Consider the following 18691-nt stretch of genomic DNA (forward strand, 5'->3'; position numbering starts at 1 on the left):
CAAGAAGTCAGGACCTTCCTGGGCAATTGCTTTAACTGTCAGATGCCTGGGGAGGAGCAGGCCACATCCATCCAGACCATCCTGTTGCCCTGTGCAGGGCAGGGAGTTGGACTCCATGATCCTTATGAGTCCAATCCAGGTCAGCATGTTCTGTGATTCTGTTTCCCCAAGACCTCCAGTTCTAGACCTTGGTCAGGTGTCTGCTGAAGAGTCCTGTCTTGGGCCTCGGAGCTTGAGAGCTGAGTTCAGCATTACATTGTGCTTCCTGGGTCTGTGTGGCCACCTGAGCTGGCTGTCCTGCTTAGCCACACCTGAGACAGCAGTAAAACACCATAGGGAGGTGCTCTCTCTAAACTGAGCCTCCCTCTGTGCTCTGCCAGAGGGAATAAGACGCCACATGTAATAGGTACCCTGAAAAATTCTCTGGAGGCTTTTGCAGGCCTCTCCCCGTTTGCTAAATAATAGCCAGCATTCCTTATTTAGGCAGTTTAAATCAGTGTGCTGAGGCTTAGCACTTATTTTTAGTGTGGATGCCTGAAAGAAGCAGTCTAAGCACAGCCCTAAGTTACATATACTGTGATCTAGCTCCTGCTCCCCTCCTACAATGCACTACTGAAATAACATAAGCTAATTTATGCAGAAGGTTCCATCATGGGTTTCTCCTTGGCATATTTTTAAAAAGTCATGATTGCATAGCCATCCATCATTTCCTGAGCAGTGTAATTCATCTTTATTTCCTCAACAACTTTGATCACATAACAAATGCAATGATTCCTCTTCATTGCATGCATGGGAAATTACTGTCACTAGTGATCCAAATGAATTAGCTTAATGACTTTGTATGTCCTCTTGGTACACCCCTAAATATGGGATGTATAGTAAATAAAAAGTACAGCAAACAAAGCTCTGTGGACATACAGTGTTCTTTTAGTCTCCGTAAAGCTGGGACATTTATAACAGGGATTTCTAGCAGGAGATGTGGTACATAAAATAGGCACAAAATATCAAGCAGTTGCTGTTTGTAGAAGATACTAGTGTTTTAAAGCAGCTACTTTTGGATGTTAATTAAATCTGTCTTAAGGTCAGTAATTGAATCTTTGTGTCTGGATTTTGGCTTTGCATATGCCACTGTACTCTGTAACGGGTACAAGAACAAAATTTACATTTATTAAAAGTAGAAAAATATGTCTTCTTGGACATGCTTTTCTCTTTGTAATCCAGTTAATGCTGTAGATTAGTTTATAATCATACATGAAACCTCTCTTATGTACAAATTAATGCGACTGGTTTTTTTTTTTCCTTTATGACTTCAATGTCTGCATTGGAAGACACTGTGTATGTTCATTGACAAGCAAGAAACCTTCTAAGTGTGCAGCAAGTCACCTCTAAAGAGCTGTCATGGTCCTAAAGTTTTCTCTGTGAACTTTTCCAGGGAAGCCTGAAGACAGAAATAGTTAAAGATGGCTACCGTGGAGCTGACGCTCTGAAGTACAACAAAATTACCATCCTTGGCCTGAAACTGAGACCTCAGGCTGTGTCTCTGAATGGAAGATCCATCCCTGGAGATGCTGTGTCTTATGAGATGAGTGGGGTAAGACCTGAACTGAGGGGTTAAGAAAAAACTTAGGGAAAGGAGGGTGAAGAACAGTGAAGAAAGATGAAGTCAGTGAAGGACAGGAACTGTTTCTCATCCACACCCCCTTACATTTTGAAGTAAAACCAGACACCCATTTTTGATACAACAGTCTGACATTTAAGAGAGGGGGGAAAAAAAGCAAAAGCAAGAACTCTTTTAGGAAACTTCAGTCGTTGCTTATGCGTCTGCACTCTCTTTTACTTAATGTCTGCCACTTATACAAATTTTTAAACTATTGAAATACTGGAAAGAAGATACAGGTCCATGAGCTGAGAGCACAGTTAGCAGTTTTATGGGCATTCTTACCATTCTGATAAAATGAGAAAACTTGTCAAAGCTTTTTACCTGCTGCTGAAAAGAAATGTTGTGGATTTTTTCTCATGATTACTTGTGTCAAAAAATTACTCCAGTGTCATTGGGTCTAAGGAGAATCTCCCTATCTTCCAAAGAGGTTTAATTTCAGCATCTTAAAGTGCCAAGCCTCTGTGTTCCAGAACAAAATACATGACTTGCTTGTGCAGTGCTCCTCTGGCACGAACGTGGGGACATTCCAGAGGGGATGGACTGAACACCCCTAATAAACCCTAAGCGGCAACAGCCTCTGTGGTCCCAATTTTCTTGTGCACAGCAGTATAGACAAAAGGAGCAAAACCTTTGGCTTCCTTTCCTCTGGCCACTTGTCCCATATCTGTCACCAGCCATCAAGCTGAAGTGGTCATTCACACTCTGTATGAGATGTGTAATCACATCTCAGCACTGGTTGCATCTAGGGAACTCGTGGTGTTAACACTGCCAAACGCCACTAAATCATCATGCAGTGAAAGATAACTGAGGCAGCAAGTAGTGGATGTCTCACCTTATGTTACCTTACCCACTTGGCTTAGTGATTAAGCTTCATTTGTAACCAAAGAGTGATCCCCTTAATACATACCTGGTGCTACCATTTATTTTATTGAAGGAATCTGTAAAGGAAGAAAATTGCTGAGAATAAACTTCTGCCTTGGAGGATTGTAAAAATCTCACTTTCACAGACAGTGTCATAAATAAACATAATCAGTATTGCCTCAAGGGAAGAAATTGTTTAGCAGCCTCTAAGCAAGCTGAAAGTAACATAAATGTGGCAGGGTAAAGAAAACATTCCATTGAGACATGCCTGAAGGTACCAATGACAGATATCCAGAAGATAACTGCAGACCAACAGCCTCACATACAAAGATGATTTTAGGAGACTAATAAGCTTGTCTCAAAAATATAATTTAAAATTTAAGAGCAAAATATCATCTTGGTGACTTAAGATCTACTTCAGATACTGGAGGAAAAAACCCATCAAGCTGATGTTGTAGGGATCCAAAACTACAAAAAAGTTAAATTTTCTACACCAGCTAAATATATTCCTCTCTGAGAGGAATTCTGAGAGATTTAGTCAAACCTCTCCCACCATCCCTATACAGATGTTACAATGTCACTACCTATGACCCTCTAATAAAAAAAAACCCAAAAAACAAGAGCACTAGCAGCAGCTTGGGTTTAGATCTTGAATACTTATAATTAAATAAAATGCAAAGGGCAAATTTGCCACTTTCTTACAGGCTTAGTGAGATTACATTTTGTGTAATAGTTTTACAAGCAGAGACCCCACTGTTTAAAGGGCTGCAGTAGAAAGTAACTTCTGCCATATTGGTTTTGGTTTACAGCAAGCAAATTTACCTAATAGCAGTGCTGAAGTGCTTATTGAGCCATATTTATTTGTATATAAATAGAAGCAGGTTGCTTAGTAATAAGCCACTTCTTTCTCTCTGATTCATGCAGTGCTACCCTGATCTGACATTTGCAATATCAAGAATCTTCCTATTATTAGGAGTCTGTTATCTGTCTTTTCCTCTGGAGTTTCATGCCTTAAGGAATTGTACAGTGACTGCAGCAGGGATGTTAGAAGGGTACATCTGTTGGCCAGGCTTGTGCTGACAGTGGGCATAGGGAAGGTTCTTTTTATCACATTGCATTCTCTGCTGGGAAGTGCAGAGGTTCCAACATCCATAGCTCCCACTGTCCGTGCAGCATTGCAGTCTGGAATAGCCTCTCTGGCTGCCTAGCAATTTTCAGGTTGGTCTTTGGATGGGTTTGCAGTACTTTTGTCTGGATTTTTCCCTGTATTTGAAGAAAAGGCAAATTATTCAAGAAGTGGAATTCCAACTCACTAAGCAGCGGTAGAGAACTGTTTCTGATGAAAGATGAAAATATTTGATGCTTTGAAGAAGTGATTTCAGTAAGCACAAACTGTTAGTGTTAACACGAATTTGTGGGCTGGCAAAGAGGTGTGAATGGATATTGTGCATTTTAAGAGATTATTAATTCAGAAACCTAAAGATAAAACTGGTGAAGTACTAAAAATGGAAATTATGTGAGCAGCCCAAAATAGATTAAATTTAACGCTGAACAGGGAGAGAGCAGGACAGATATTGTATTTACAATTTAATATTTAATTCATGTAATTAATTAATTTTAAACCATTCCTGAATTTCTAAGAGGGATGTTGACTTGGATACAGCAGTAGGAAGATGCATACTGCCATCAAGTTAGTCTCACCTACCAGATATGTTAAAGAAATCATGAAGGTCTAAACTCAAGTTTCACTTCTTAATCTCTGTTTTGAACTGTTTTGGGTTTTTTTTACATTGACATAATTCATTATTTTGTGTCTCTTTTCTCCACAGAAACTGGTTTTGCGGATTTCTGCTCCACTTACTAAGGAACTCAACATTAAATTCTACTAGAATGGTCAGAACACACTGACTTAATTCAGCATACTTAGCCCTCAGATATTTATCTCACTTTGATTTTAATGTAAAAAAAAAAATTGAGTCATTAAAACATCGCATGTGAACCCAGTGACTGGTGACTGATCTGGTTTTTTATGTAGTATTTGTAACTCAGTGTTCCTCAAATAAAATTTTCAGTAGTAGTTAGTGAGTATTAACATAAACTGATGTGTGTTCAAAATAGCATAGAAGAAATCATCCTGAAAATTCTGTCTCACCACAAATGGAGATAATATTTGGAAGTGTTCTCAATGGGACCATATTCCACACAGCATACACTGTTTGGGGTTTTTTCAAAGCTATGGTAAGGAAAAAAAAGGAACAACCAATTGATTTCTATAGCCCAATACATAACCTGCCATTAATATAATATGCAATACATATATAATCGAATAAATATTAGTATAATATCAGTTATTATATAATCATATCTAAAAAATCAGCCAATTGTCTCAGACCACAAGATGTGCAACTGTAGTGATCACTCACTTTTTCTCTCCATCCTGAAATGGGATTGCAGCCTGGGCATGTCTTTCTCAAAGTGAGCTGGGTCTTGTGGGGGAATCTTAAGACTTGGGTCTCCCCAGAGTCTTTCCTGGTTGCAGTAAGGTCTGATGTGAGATATGGTTGCTCTGCACAGCGCAGAGAAAGCAACTTGCACATCAGCTTTATTGTGGAAAGAGGATGGAGAAAATAAAATACTGCAAAAAGGTGTAGCTGAAGATGGTGAGAAAGCACTGAGGAAGGGCAGAATATGGGCAGTGGGTGAAGGAGGATTCAAGGTGACAGATGAACTGACCATCTTCATTGCTGTAGAAAACAGCACATGACTACAGTCCTTGATAAAATAAACACTTGAAAAGTGTGCCACTCTGAGTCTATGGACAAATGAAGGTCCTTGTGCAGAGGAATGATGTTAGCAGGGTTTGTGAGAGCTGTGTATTTGGGACAGAGGAAAGGAGGAGAGCCTCTGTTGGAGCAGACACCATCAGCAGGCAGCCAGCCAGAGCAGTGCTTGCTGCACAAACCTGAGGAATTGCAGAGGCCCAGAGGATGTGTCTGCACTGTGTCATGGCTCTGCACTAGAGATCCCAGAGCAGGGCAGCCAGCAGGGGCTCCAGTGGCACAGGAGGTGCTGGTCCAGAGGCTGCTGGCCACAGACATTGTCTTGGGCTTGGCCACGCTGCCAGTCATCCCCTCGTGCTGCCTGTGAGAGCCCCGTGCCTGCTCACCCTGAGCATGCTGCGGACACAAACAGAAAACCGCTGCATGGCTTGAGAGTGTGGATGGGGACCAGTAAAGCAGACCAGCCTGTGCAGAGTCCAATCTCCTCCATGTGTTATTGCAGCAATGGCATCAAAGAGGTACCTGCCCTCAGTTTCCCTCCAGGTACGAGGATGTTACTTCCTCACCATGGCAAAACAGCAAAGAGAGTGAGCAAGAGACCAATGTATTAGAAAAAGCAAATTTGTAACCACTCTGGCCTGGACTGGGGAACAGATTTGGTTGGTTTGAGAGTGGGGCTCTTTTTTGGTTCAGTGGGTTTCTCTCTAATCTGCCTTACAGTGTGGGTGAAAGCAGGATTGGGAGAGGGGAGGTGGTGAGTTTGCTGACAAATGGTGAAAAGGGAGACTGGTGTGGAAACTGGAGATGAGGCTGGAGAGCAATGGGGATGTTGGAGATGTCGCTTCTGTAAAGAGCTCTTTGCTGGATAAACATGGAATCAGCCAGTGCTCACAAGTTTTCTGTGAAATCAGTGACTAAGCTGGCACTTGCAGATATATCTTAATAAAATAAGTGCAGAAAAATACACTCCTACCAGCATCAATATGCTGTTCCTGCTTGTATTACAACCCGGATTTTATTCCTTTCTTGTTATTTTGTGCCTTGTAGCTTCAGTGAACACAACAGGAAATCACTAGTCAGTAATACATCTGCCTTGGGCTCTGATTTCACATATTTATTTCATAAATGTAAGCAAGACAGCCCTTGGTCAGCATTTGTAATAGGGACATCAAAGAAAACTGGAGTTTGTGTGGCCATGTGTGTGTATTATTGGCTATTTATCTTCTCTGAGCATTGAGGTGCAGGTGTAATTTTGCACTTTTTATCATTTACACTTTTTTGAAGTTCTGGTTACACTGCTTGTTCCTTCCCATTCCAAAAATTTCCTTTTTCTTCTTGTAAAAAGGATAACAATTTCAACAAAAATACTGAACACCTGTTAAAAGTGGTATGAGGTGAACCCAGGAATCTACAGACAAATCTTTTACTGTCTTTTAAGTTTAGATTGGATTTAAGAATGAACTTCCCTAGTGTTGGTGTGGATTATATTTATTACAGTTTTTCAGTGGAGTGAGAACTTCTCAGGGTGGGATTTAAAAGCATTGGTAATCAGCTGCCTTCTCCATCCTGCCTTTGTTGGCCATAAAACCCACCAGCTGAGTCCCTCAGAATCTGAAGGAGTTGAAATGTAAAGGGAAAAAAAAAATCTTACTTTACATTTCAAAACCCTGGAGATTCTATGCTTCTGCCTTACAAAGCCATAGAGAGAACACAGAAATTCAGCAGCCAAGGTACACTGACCCCTAAGAATATGTCATTAGGCTTTTCTTCTGCAGAGAAAGGAAAAATAAACATTCTCCATACTATTCCATGTACACTTCATTTTTTTTTATCATCAATTGATGATTTTAGGTTTAATCTCAAAGGATCCCCTCTGTCCATTCTTTAAAAATGTTTGTGTTGATTTAAGGTTTATTTTGTGTAACATGAAAAGATGGTGGTAGCCTGAATCAGCTACACTGGCTGAAGTAGAGCAAATTAAATGAAGAGGACATGCACAGAGGGCTCTGCTGGGCTCAGTAAGCCAGACATAAAAAATCTGTTCTGCTATGGCCTGATGAAATACCGCATGTCGTGGAATGAAGAGGAGACAAAAGATGCGACTCTGCTACAGCAAAGGAGACACAGGAGGAGATGTGGGGGCTTGTTGGACCTGAGCATGAGCTCCCACTGAAAGGTTTAATCAAAAAGGAGGTAGGGCAACCTCAGAAACAGAGACAAGCGAAAGCAGAGATGCTATAACTCATCTGTTCGTCATACTGGTACCATCTTGTTGGAACACTCTGTCCCATTCTGGTGTCAGAGATATGTGGAACATACTGAAATAAATAAGCTTGCCACAAAGTAAAGCCACAACAATGTCTGAAAGGCTGCCAAAAAAAGGCATTTTCTTGTGAATGCACTGTGGAGCTCAACCTGTCTCTAATGCCAGGAGAAGGCTCAGTCCCATGAGAGTCTCAGTGTACTTACAGGGGCAGAAATGCAGTGGCAGAAGCTTTCGGCAAATTGGCAAAGGTAAGATTTGGTGTCTGTTAAAAAAATCAGACAAATTCAAACACTGATATTTTGATTGTTGGAATAGCTTTTCAAGAACTATGGTGAATTCTCCTGCAGTAGAAATTTTTAAAAGAGAAGTGGATGCTTCTCAAAACTAAATGCTCTTGCTCAGCAGTTCAGGAGTTTTTTGGAACTGCATTCCTAGCCCGTGTCATGCCAAGTGATCACAGCAGTCTCTCTTGGGCTCATGATTATGAATAATGAAGGGACATTTTGTAGGTTTTTTGCAAAACATATGGAGATTTCTGTGACAAGTCAGTGCTTTTGGAGGTCTCCACAGAGCTACAAAGATTATAAAATATCATTGATATGATCAGATTTTTTTGGTAAATACTGGTATGTAATATATTTTGAATATATTTGAAGAACTTCTTGTGAAGGTTTAGTAATTAATTTTTCCTGTCACCAGGTGGAACCTGAATCTGCCTGAAAATTAAAGCAATTCATTGCCATTCCCATGTAGGGACTATTTGCCACTCATGTTGCCAATAGGTCTGCAACAAAGATGAAAATATCACTGGGTCTAGAGTGTGCATGACAACAAATCTCCCACAGCAGAGCTGGTGCCTGGCTCTGGGGAGCAGTGACCCTGTTCCTGGCCCTCACCCCTTGCCCAGGGGCGAAACCACACAGCTGCTGGTGTAACCCAGCAAGGTGAGTGTGACATCCATGAATGCTGTTTCCCCTGTGGTCTGGTGACCAAGGGTGGATGTAGGAACAGCCAGACATCAGGGCTCAGCACCATCATGGCAAGCCTGATGCAGCCTCACCTGGGATGCCCCCCAGGGCAGGGACCCACCAGGATCCACAGCCTGGGCTGGGAAGTGGCACCTTGGCTTCCCTGCTCCCAGATCCATGGGGCAGGTGTCTGGAGTCTCAGCAGTGACACAGAGAGACCTTGGCTGGACACTTGCCCCTGTGCTCTGCAAACGCATGAAATGCAAATCCTGAGCTGGAGGATTATGAAATGAAGGTGAGATGAACCCACTGGGCTCAGACTGCCAGGGCTTTCTCTTGTGGGGCATATTCCCATCCCAAGAGGGAAATAGAGCTGCCAGAGGATGTGCCAACAAACAAGGGATCTCTCTCTAGGGACTAACAAACTATAGGGATTAAAACTAGCACAGATGCAGTGTTGCTTACATAAGCTCTATCAGTGCTCCCAGATCATGCCCCAGATTTGGCAGCCACTGCCCCATGGCTGCCAAAGAAGTTGTCCTACAATTATCTCCAAGAAAAAAATGTACAGTGTCCTCTCCTGTTGGTCACTCAGTGAAACGAGCAAGCCCTGTGAATTTTAGGGAGACAGCACAGTTCCAAATAGCAGGGCTGGAGGTCCCCAAACACTCCTGTGCACCGTCCTGGCTGCTCAGGGCACACTGAAAGCCATGAAGGAGGAAGGGCAGGAAAATGCCCTTTCCTGGGAGCAATGCAGTCAGCTGGAGAAGCCCTGAGAGAGCAGAGGCAGAGAGAGTGGAGTGGAGCCTTGCAGCTATTCTGAGCAGTTCCAGGCCTGAGACAGATGGTGAGGCTTCTCCTGGTGACCCAGAAGGGATTATGTAGACACTCTCAAAAGATTTTTGCAGAACTATACCACAAAGACCCAAACAGAAAAAAATCCAAAAGTAGTGAGAGTTGTGTGTCCTTTCTGTTCACTGAACTTTGCTTGGGAGGTTGTTGTAGTTGTAGCTTGTGCTCAAATACAATGGAGCTTCAGGGATGTACCAAAACCACTTTGGGGTGTTATTTGTAAAGCAAAGTTTCCTGCTAAGTTTTTTGCTCTATCCACTCCTTCTTGGTTCATGCAATTTCACAAGCACTTGATAGCAACCCCACCTGCTGTTTTGGTGAGACCAAAGTGCAGAGCTTGTGGGATACAGAAAAATCTTTCCAGTCTCTTGCCAAGTGCTCAGGACTACGCTGCTTCCTCCTGCCTTTTCCCTCCCTATCCCCCACAGAAATACATGTATGGAGGGGAGATAATGGGGGTGTGTAGAAATTAAATGTGCTGCTGATCTCAAACTCCTGCAGACACAGGGATTATTTGGAGAACAAAGGATAGGCCTCTTAGCTGGAAAAGTGCTGTGAAATACAATCTATTTCTCACTTATCAAACAAGATTGCAAAGCAGTGCAGAGCTTGGTGTTTTGGGATACTGCTGGAACTAACACCTGGAAGGTTGCTCACATCAGGCAAGATGCTCAAAATTTTACCCTTTCTGTTCCTGGGCCCTGCTTTTAGTTCATGCTGTCCCCACAGATCTCGCTCTTAGCTGATCTTTCATGGTCAGGAATGATTAGCCTACACTGCGTCTGCCAAGTGAGATGTTTACTTAACAGGACATCTGTGGTTGAATAACCATTACTAAAACTGTGAGAAATATTCTCTCAGTTGCTAGTTGCCTTCTCCAGATCCTCTCTTTATCAATAGATGATGGTGGATGATGAAGTTCTTCTCAGTTCTGCCCATTTTAGGTCTGTCTGAACCTTTTCCTTTAAATCTTTGTCCCAATATTTTCTCCAAGCAGTAATAATGCCATTTTGGAGCATTTTCCTCTATATCAAGAGTTGAGATCATAGATTTGTAACACTTCTTTGGTAGACCATGATGCCACAATTGCTTTTCAATCATTCAGAAAAGGTCTCTAAACTCCTAGTATTAAAAAAAAAAAGGCCCAGATAAAATATAGAAATTTCAATATGAATTCAGAGGAAGCAAAAAGGAAAGAAACACTTCTCTCTGCTTTTTGAAAGGGTGTTGATCAGTTTTTTTCACCACCTGATTATGCTTTCTGGAGAATAAATCTGAGAAAGCTGAGATAAAAAGCATGGCAATTACAGCATCTATATATATGCATATGTACATATAGATATATATTTAAAACTTCACACAATAATTTTGAAGATACAAGCAATGTTCCTCTCTTTTTCCTTCCATGGGCAAAGTCTGATGGGAAAGCTGTTCTGAGCCATTGCCAAGTTGGAAAAGACAAAAGAACAGTTTCATAACATTGATGTGTTTTTAGATCAAGCAGCTGGAAGTACTGTACTTAATGGCAGAAAAGAAACAATCCTTTAGTAACACATAAAAGAAAATAATATAGTGCACAAACTATGCAGCATTTCATTATTTCTTAATTTGTTTCATGTGATCATAGAGGTTCAGAGGCTAGAAAAGGAGAACGTGTTTGAGAAACTCTAACTTAAAATGTCTGGAATTTATAGGCAGCTGGAAAGCAATGGGAGTTAAAACAGCTTTTCCAGTGTGATGCCAAGAGTTTGCCTATCTGACACAGACACTTCCTGCCTTTCAGCACCTAAGGGAAGTTTCAAACCATGAAGCAACAATTTGAAGATGACTGTTATGTCTTCAAGAGTTCTTTTGTTCATGGATGATGTTCTTCTTCTGTGTACATTTACCAGACAATAGTATTTTTGTGTGTGCCATAAGTATTTCTTTCTTTCTTTCTTTCTTTCTTTCTTTCTTTCTTTCTTTCTTTCTTTCTTTCTTTCTTTCTTTCTTTCTGGATCACCTGCAGATACCCATTTGAATTCTGTTTTGAAAAATTTATATATTCATAAAATAGACTTGCACATTAAATGTTCATGTCAAGCTGGCAATAAATGTGGAACAACAGGATGTTTTATTACAGATTTTATAGGAGATTGTGCAACCACTGTTAGATAAAATGTTTGTATACATTCTTGTTTTTAATTTATCTGAGGACTCAATTTCATATTTTGGGTGGTGTACAGAATTCCTACTGACTTTTCTGGAAGTAGTGTACATGGCAAAGGTGCTCCTGTGGCAGCATTTTAGTTCAGACAAGGAGCAAGCTTTTGGAGTGAAGCTCCTGACTGTCTCCACTTACTGCACTTGGGTCTAGGGGCACATGAAGTGAATCTTTTTCCAAGCTAGAACAGGCTCTGTAAGACAGCATGGAACGCAGCCCAGCCATCGAGGAGCATTCAGGCTGTATGGAAATGTCACCCACAAAGGGCATGGGGCTGCTCGTGGTGCTTCAGCACCTGGTCTTTCCCAGCAGTTTGGTCCTATTGCACTGTATTGCTTTCTAAGTTAGACAGGTCAAATTAAGCCCAGCCAGTTTGGTTAAATTGTCTGAAAACTGTTTGAAGTATTCACTAAAGATTAATAAAATTTGTGAAAGGACAGAAAAAACCAACTAGATTGGGCTTTTTATTTTAGTTTGAATTAATCCCTACACACCAGGGAGGATACATGCTGTATCTTTTTCCCCTGCAAAACCTCATTTCAACAGAAATTTGAAAAACTTTCAGTCTAACATCTGGAAGGACAATGTGAACCCAGCACTACCAGCAGAATGTTAAAATTCTCCTAGTGCTCCTCTTTCTGCATTATCAGTTTAGCCTGCTACTGCTAATTTTTATGGGACAACGAATCAACTCTCAAACTCCTATGTTACATCTATAATACTGTTGTGATACTTTGTTTTGAGGTGCAGAGGTCAGATCAGCAGTTACTGAAATGTTGCTTTATGAAAAAAAGCAGTGTGCTTTTAAATGTGACTCCAGTTTTTGTTTAATGATACTCACTGACTAGGCAAATAGTCTCTACTGTAAACATTATGGTTACTTCAGATATTCTTTAATAGCCTTTTGTCCTGCAATACTCAGTTTCCAAGCAGAGTGGTTTCTCCCTCACTTTTGTCTACTTTGCTGTTATTCCTTTTACTGCTCCAGATCATCACACCCTTTAATTGTTACTCTTTTGAGGCAGGACAACTGTTGATTATTTGGCTTTGTGTTTTTAATAGAGCCATTATTAAGCTTAATAAGCATATCTTCTGCTGAACCTTAAAAAGCATTAATTATCTTATTATAAGTAGATCTCACAATCCACCCCTAAACTGCAAATGTTTTCTTTGTGGTTTCTTCTTTCCCACCTCTAGAAAACAGAAGACACTAATTTAGAGAGAGTATGAAATTTATATTCCCTGTGGTTGCCATTATAACTGACACAACTAAAATGAGTTTTATTTGTTAGTTCCTATGCAACCCATCCTTGCATATGTTTAACAAGGCAAGCCTGTTACAGTTCCTTTTCTTAATGCTATTTGTTTTATAGCATTGATGACTATCAATTGCTACAGGATTATTGCTATGTGCTGCTCTGCTTTCTTTGGACTTCCTGAACACAGGAAAGAAAAGAGATGGAGTGAGATTCTTCCTGTTTAAATGCAGTATCTGCAGCCCAGACTTGGACATGAGTGGGGGTGCCCCTCGCCACCAGCGCAGATAATGGCACCCCCAGAGGGCATCACCCACACTGAAGCAGGTTCCTACATCTGGCTGGCTCTACCCCAGCCTGGATTCCACTGCTAGCATCTGCTAGCTCTCACTGATCACAGCAGGAGCCTAGACACCTATCCCCATATGCACACCTACTCTGTAGATTTTAATATCAGAAAAGAAGATTTCCATCCAAGCAGTTTCAACTGATTCTAAATTGCAGCTATTCAGGTCATCAGGCAGCATATTGGAACTGAATAGCAAATCTCACTGTGAATTTTTTCCCCTAGATGAGTCTCCAAGAAAGTATAGGAGGGAGGGCTCCTTCTTCAGATGGTCCGCTGGTTCCAAGGAATTGATGCCCAGAAGGCCCCAGGCAAGCCATTTTGTACAGCAGGTGAGGGGCCCACATTTTCCATAAACTGTCCTTCAGCATGAAACATGTCGTGCTGCAGAAAAATAATGTTAGCTGAAACACTGCAAAGCCAATCACAAGGATGAAGCAGTTTATGCTATTCACACTATAACCTGTAAAGGTTTTGTCAACAGACAGGAAGGGACACAATAATTGTGCGTGTGGACTTAGGAGACATGAAAATGAGCTATGGTTTTCCTATTAGCACTGGTCAGAATAGCACAGCTGGTCACAGAACAGTAGTTTTAGAGCTTTTCCTCCTTCCCATTCAAACTGTGGTTCTTTTAGCCTGAGGGAACCTACCTTAGACTAGTTTTAGAGTTGTCTCTGTTTTTTAAATTTTGTTTGAAATGGAGTTTTTAAAATTTATCTGAAGAATAAGTGAAGAGCAAGGCTAATAGTTTAAGCATTAAATTTGGGAAATATTTGCATCCTGTATGTATGACAGCGATGACCATCTAACTGGTGGCTCAGCTAGAGTGATCTACAGTAGCACTGCAGGGTGCCATTAAAGGTTAGCTTGTGGGATAACTGGTTCCTTATTCTTGCTCTGACAACCAGCCAAAAATAGGCAAGTGATCAGTCTTACTGATGTTGCCTAACAAGTTTGCTCTTTTCCTGTTGTTTCAGTAGTGCAGCAAATGCTACAGACAGCAAAAGCTGGATGTTCAAACTGTGTAGCTGAAGCTGTAAGAAAAAAAAAGGAATGAAAACAATTTCTTACAGAGAGTCCACCAAAAAAAACCCAAATCTCAAAACCCCATCACAATCTGAAGCATTTCTTTTACAGGCATGTTGTTGCTGTTCTCTTACAGGCAAGTACTGGGATGCATTAACTTCTAGGCTTTATTTCTGCTCAGGTAAGCTGTTCAGGGGCCAGTGGGCCTTCCCTGGGAGTTGCAGGCTGTGGTGTAGGGCACACCCACTCTGGGCACCTGTGGAACAGTGGGAACTACTGACTTCAACAGACAACACGTCAGGCTTTAATATATTTACATTTCATAGGTATTTTGTAATATTGACAACATTTCTCTTAAAATCTGCTAAGGTGTGGGGATGGGAAAATCCTGGACAATCCTACAGATCTACAGTAAATTGTTGAAGTAGGAAGAGTTGACAAAAATAATCCCAAGGACTGACTGAAGTTATCTTTAAGAGAGAGTATTTGAGGACTCTTCTTTCTGTGGCAATGACTTCAGCACATTCCTGTGCATCACTGAACCTGCCCTAAGAGCCGAAACACCCCAAGTGAAATAATCCAGCAAAACATGGGAGCAGCCTGCAGCTGAGAGTGCCGAGCAGCAGCTCTGCCAATAGAGGCAGGGCGGAGCAGCCCGCAGGCAGCGGGCACAGCTGGCAGGGACACCTGGCAGCGAGCACAGCTGGCAGGAGCCGCTGCGAGCCAGCCCAGCGGCCAGGGGGAGCGAGTGCAGCTGCAAACTTCAGCTTAGAGCACAGGGGCCTTTCTGGCTTCTCCCAACCAACACAGAGCGGAGACATGGTAAACTGATGCAGCACCAGCCAAGCTCTGTCTTTTGGGACAGCGACTTGATTCCTGACTAGGTGGATTACAGGATGAAAAGGGAGATGATTAAAAGAGGAGCGCACGGTGGCCAGTATGTTCTGAGGAAGGGAGTTTTCCTTGCTGTAAATTGCCTTGCAGCCAATCCCTTAAAAGTTTTTATTATTTAAACTCATATGTACAAGATAATATTTGCCAATGGGGAAAAATTTTCCTGGTTTAGGTGCATTGATTTAATTCTCCTGAGACACTCAGACTCCTGTTCTGTATTTCCTAATGCCTCTTGAAAACAGTATCTGCTGCTCATGGCCAGTCTGCGCTTGGGGACAGGGCTACCACTCATCTCCTGTTCTACAGCACTATAAACTGTTTAAAGCTGCTGTCCATCTTGTCTCTGATTTTGTGTTCAACATGCTGCTCTCTCAAACAGGGCTTTGTATATTAAGTGAATGATCCATATCTTTGCATCTTATGGGCATGTGTTTGCATTGAACTACACTGCACCATTATTCCAGGGAACCCAGTTTACCATGAAATTCCAATCACTTGATCAATCTACTTCTTTTCCTTATAATGGTCTTCATTATATTTGATCTGTGAAGTTTCCCAGTAGAGGATAAATACATTGAATAAAACTGATCCTGATCCATCCATTATAGATGGTCTCTAGAATTACTTTCTGAATCATATTCTTTTTAGCATGCGCAGCATTCATTTTGTATAGTGCTAATTTTTAATCAACACATCATTTGGTGAGAAATTATATCAAATCCTTTAGTAAAATCTAGATGTATTCCATTGCATTGTCTCCATTCACAGATTTTATCAATAGAAGTAATTATCCTGCATTATTTGTTTTCTGTGTGCTCTCTGTTACCCATTCTCTGAAGTTATCTTTAAAACCCACATGTTGAACCTTAGCCTAATTTAATCTCTTTGAGGCAGGAACAATTCCAGTGTTAAGACAGTGCAGAGCACAAAGGGAATTCAGAGAACTATCCATAATAACTGTGTGCCAACTACTCTTCAGCTCTCTGCTGTGATTTAGTTGTTTGACATTTATTGCATTACTTTGGTCAGAACAGAATTTGAAGTACCGAGTCCAGAAGTACCAAAGTCGCTACAAGTTACATCTTGAAATGCCCAAATGACCAGATTGTCCCTTTAAGAAGAATTTTAGAGCTGATGTTAGAAGTTCACACTTCTTAAATAGAACATACATACTCACCAAGACCTGGAAAAGAGAGATAATTAGAATTTTTCTCCAGATAGTAGTAGCAGGTAGTTATTATGTGTATAATGATGTATTTGTGACCCTCAGAGAACAGTGCAGTGCAGAGCAGCATTGTCATGGTGTGATAGCAGAGACATTGCAAATGGGAGTACAGGATGCCAAATGTGAGAGCAGAGGGTGAAAAGAGAGTGCTTGGGATGTCCTTCTGCTGGGGACCCCAGTGCTGTAAAGAAGTCACCCGTGGTTGGTAAGGAAGTGCAATCTGACAGCTGGACAAAGCCAAAAGGGCTGAAAGAGCAAAGCTCACCACACACAGCAAATTTGGATGTAAAATGCAGTTGCAGGGCAATGAGGCAGGAGCTCACAGGACCAGTCCTGAAAAACTGCCCCAAGTGAGGGTTCTCATAGTAGGGAGGAAGAAACCGTCAACATCATACACCTCCTTTCAGCAAAGAAGAACTCCATCATGAACACCACAGCTGCCCTGGCAAAGGGCATGAGGTGTTGATGGCTTCCTGCAGCCCTCTTTTTCGCAAGCAGTGCTGATGCCATCAAACACAGGACCAAACAGGAAAGTCCATGGCAGAGCCCAAGAGCAGAGCTAGACACTAGGAAGATTTTGTACAGCAGTTTTGACTCCATTATTAATGTCATTCTGAATTGATCAAATAATTTGTAGTGTAGCAGGAAGTATGACTGTGACTAGACAAATCTAAATAACTGTCTGCTGTGTTGTAATTAGCATTGAGATTTTCATTGGACTGATAATAAATTCTTGGCTTCCATAAAAAGTGTTCTCTTTCCTGCCCAAAATGTGATTTTGAATACAACATTGTTCTCAGAATTCACTTTTATGTAATAACACTGGTATGGAGCAGTGGCAACATAAAAAATAATTACATCATAACTTAATCCTATTAATTTTTAACTTTATTCTAAGCAAGTAGTTTTGAAAAGATAGTATTTTTTCTGTAGTCATAGTTCCATATTTTTAGATAACTTCTTCAATTTTAAAGTCTGCAACAATAATGCTGCTTATACAATTGAAGCTGTCCCTTTTCAGCTGTGGTGTAAGACCTTTTTTACATATCTGATCTATTCCTCAATATGTCAAACAGATCATGAAAGTATTTCTTTCTGTGGGACTGTAAATAAAGTATATGCATTCCACTGACATCAAAAATTAAAGAGGACATGAGTAGTTAAAATCTGAACAATTCTGCAGCTCTAAAATGAGATACTTATGTTTCAAAGGCCTTTCTCTGCAAAGAGGAAGGGGCATTTAGAAATGTTTTAAACATCAAAAAAAATGAGAGTTAAATAAAGCTGTATATCATCTATTTTTTGTATACCAAATATTTTTCATTTGCATTGCAGATGCAATTTCTCAGAAAGAATACTGGGAGAAAAAGCCTTTGATGGACAAGTGATATGTGTTAGTATTTGCATTTCCCACCCTATTTCTCTTCCTTTATTACAAAAAATACTCAATTTTATTAATTAGATTTAGATAGCAAATGTCTGTAAGAAGCTTATTTTGGAAAGCAACTATAAAAGGAACAGCATATTTAAAGAGAGCTTTACAAAGATAAACTAAAATGGCAATATTAGAAATTCAGTTTCAGACAATAGAAAGAATGAGGTAAATGTAAAGTGCAAAGATTCACTGTGTAGTGAAATATAAAAGTTTTGAAGAGTAATGCAAAATAGATTCTCATGCTGTATCTGCTCTTTAGGAACACCAAGGGCTGTGGGGAGGACATGAGTCAATGGTGCAGAAGATGGTTATGGCTTGCCTTCTGCAACCTGAGAGACTCTTTTACTAGGTCAAGTTCACAGACTGTTTGGGAAGCTGTGCCAAGGGTGATATTAAGACCTACACTACATTCTGCCTATGATTTGGACTTCAAAGAAACAAAAACTAATGGTTTATTTAAAAAAAACCAAATTGAGCTAACTTTTGTTAACTGATGTTTATTGCTTTACCACATTACATTATGCTGTGAAAAGCAATCATCAGACACAAAAAAAGCCCTGATCAGGTTTGAGACAATAAGCAATAAAGACTTTTATCACATTGATTTGCTGTGTTGAGAAAGGCCCTGTGTCAGGCCAACGGGAGCACTGTGGGGCTCAGTGCAGGGCTCACTGTGGGCTCCAAGTGCCCAGGCCTGCAGTTGGTGTGGGTGCCCCCAGACAGGGGTAAAGGAGGGGGTCTGAAGGGCTGGACAGCAGCTCTGGGCAGACAACAAACTGAACATGAATGAGCAGAGATCACCCCAGGCACCGCAACACTCCGGGCTGTGGTAGCAGAGCCAGGAGAGATTTTTCCCCCAGGTCACATCTTTGAACTGCATTGGGACCACTGCTAGAAAGACATTCAGCTGCAGAGA

The 18691-nt window shown here is 41.0% G+C and overlaps 1 protein-coding gene across 1 annotated transcript in view; it reads left to right on the plus strand.

The window, feature by feature from the left end:
• The window catches only part of LOC119708839 (maltase-glucoamylase, intestinal-like), a 60392-nt gene extending 55867 nt beyond the window's left edge, over positions 1 to 4525 (plus strand). The window contains exons 22-23 of the mRNA XM_038155739.1: positions 1433 to 1591; positions 4351 to 4525. Coding sequence (XP_038011667.1) covers positions 1433 to 1591; positions 4351 to 4410 — 219 coding nt within the window. The 3' untranslated portion in view covers positions 4411 to 4525. The remainder of the gene's footprint in view (positions 1 to 1432; positions 1592 to 4350) is intronic.
• Positions 4526 to 18691: the final 14166 nt, after the last annotated feature.

This window comes from Motacilla alba, chromosome 1A (assembly GCF_015832195.1).
Source record: "Motacilla alba alba isolate MOTALB_02 chromosome 1A, Motacilla_alba_V1.0_pri, whole genome shotgun sequence".
NCBI classification, from domain to species: Eukaryota; Metazoa; Chordata; class Aves; order Passeriformes; family Motacillidae; genus Motacilla; species Motacilla alba.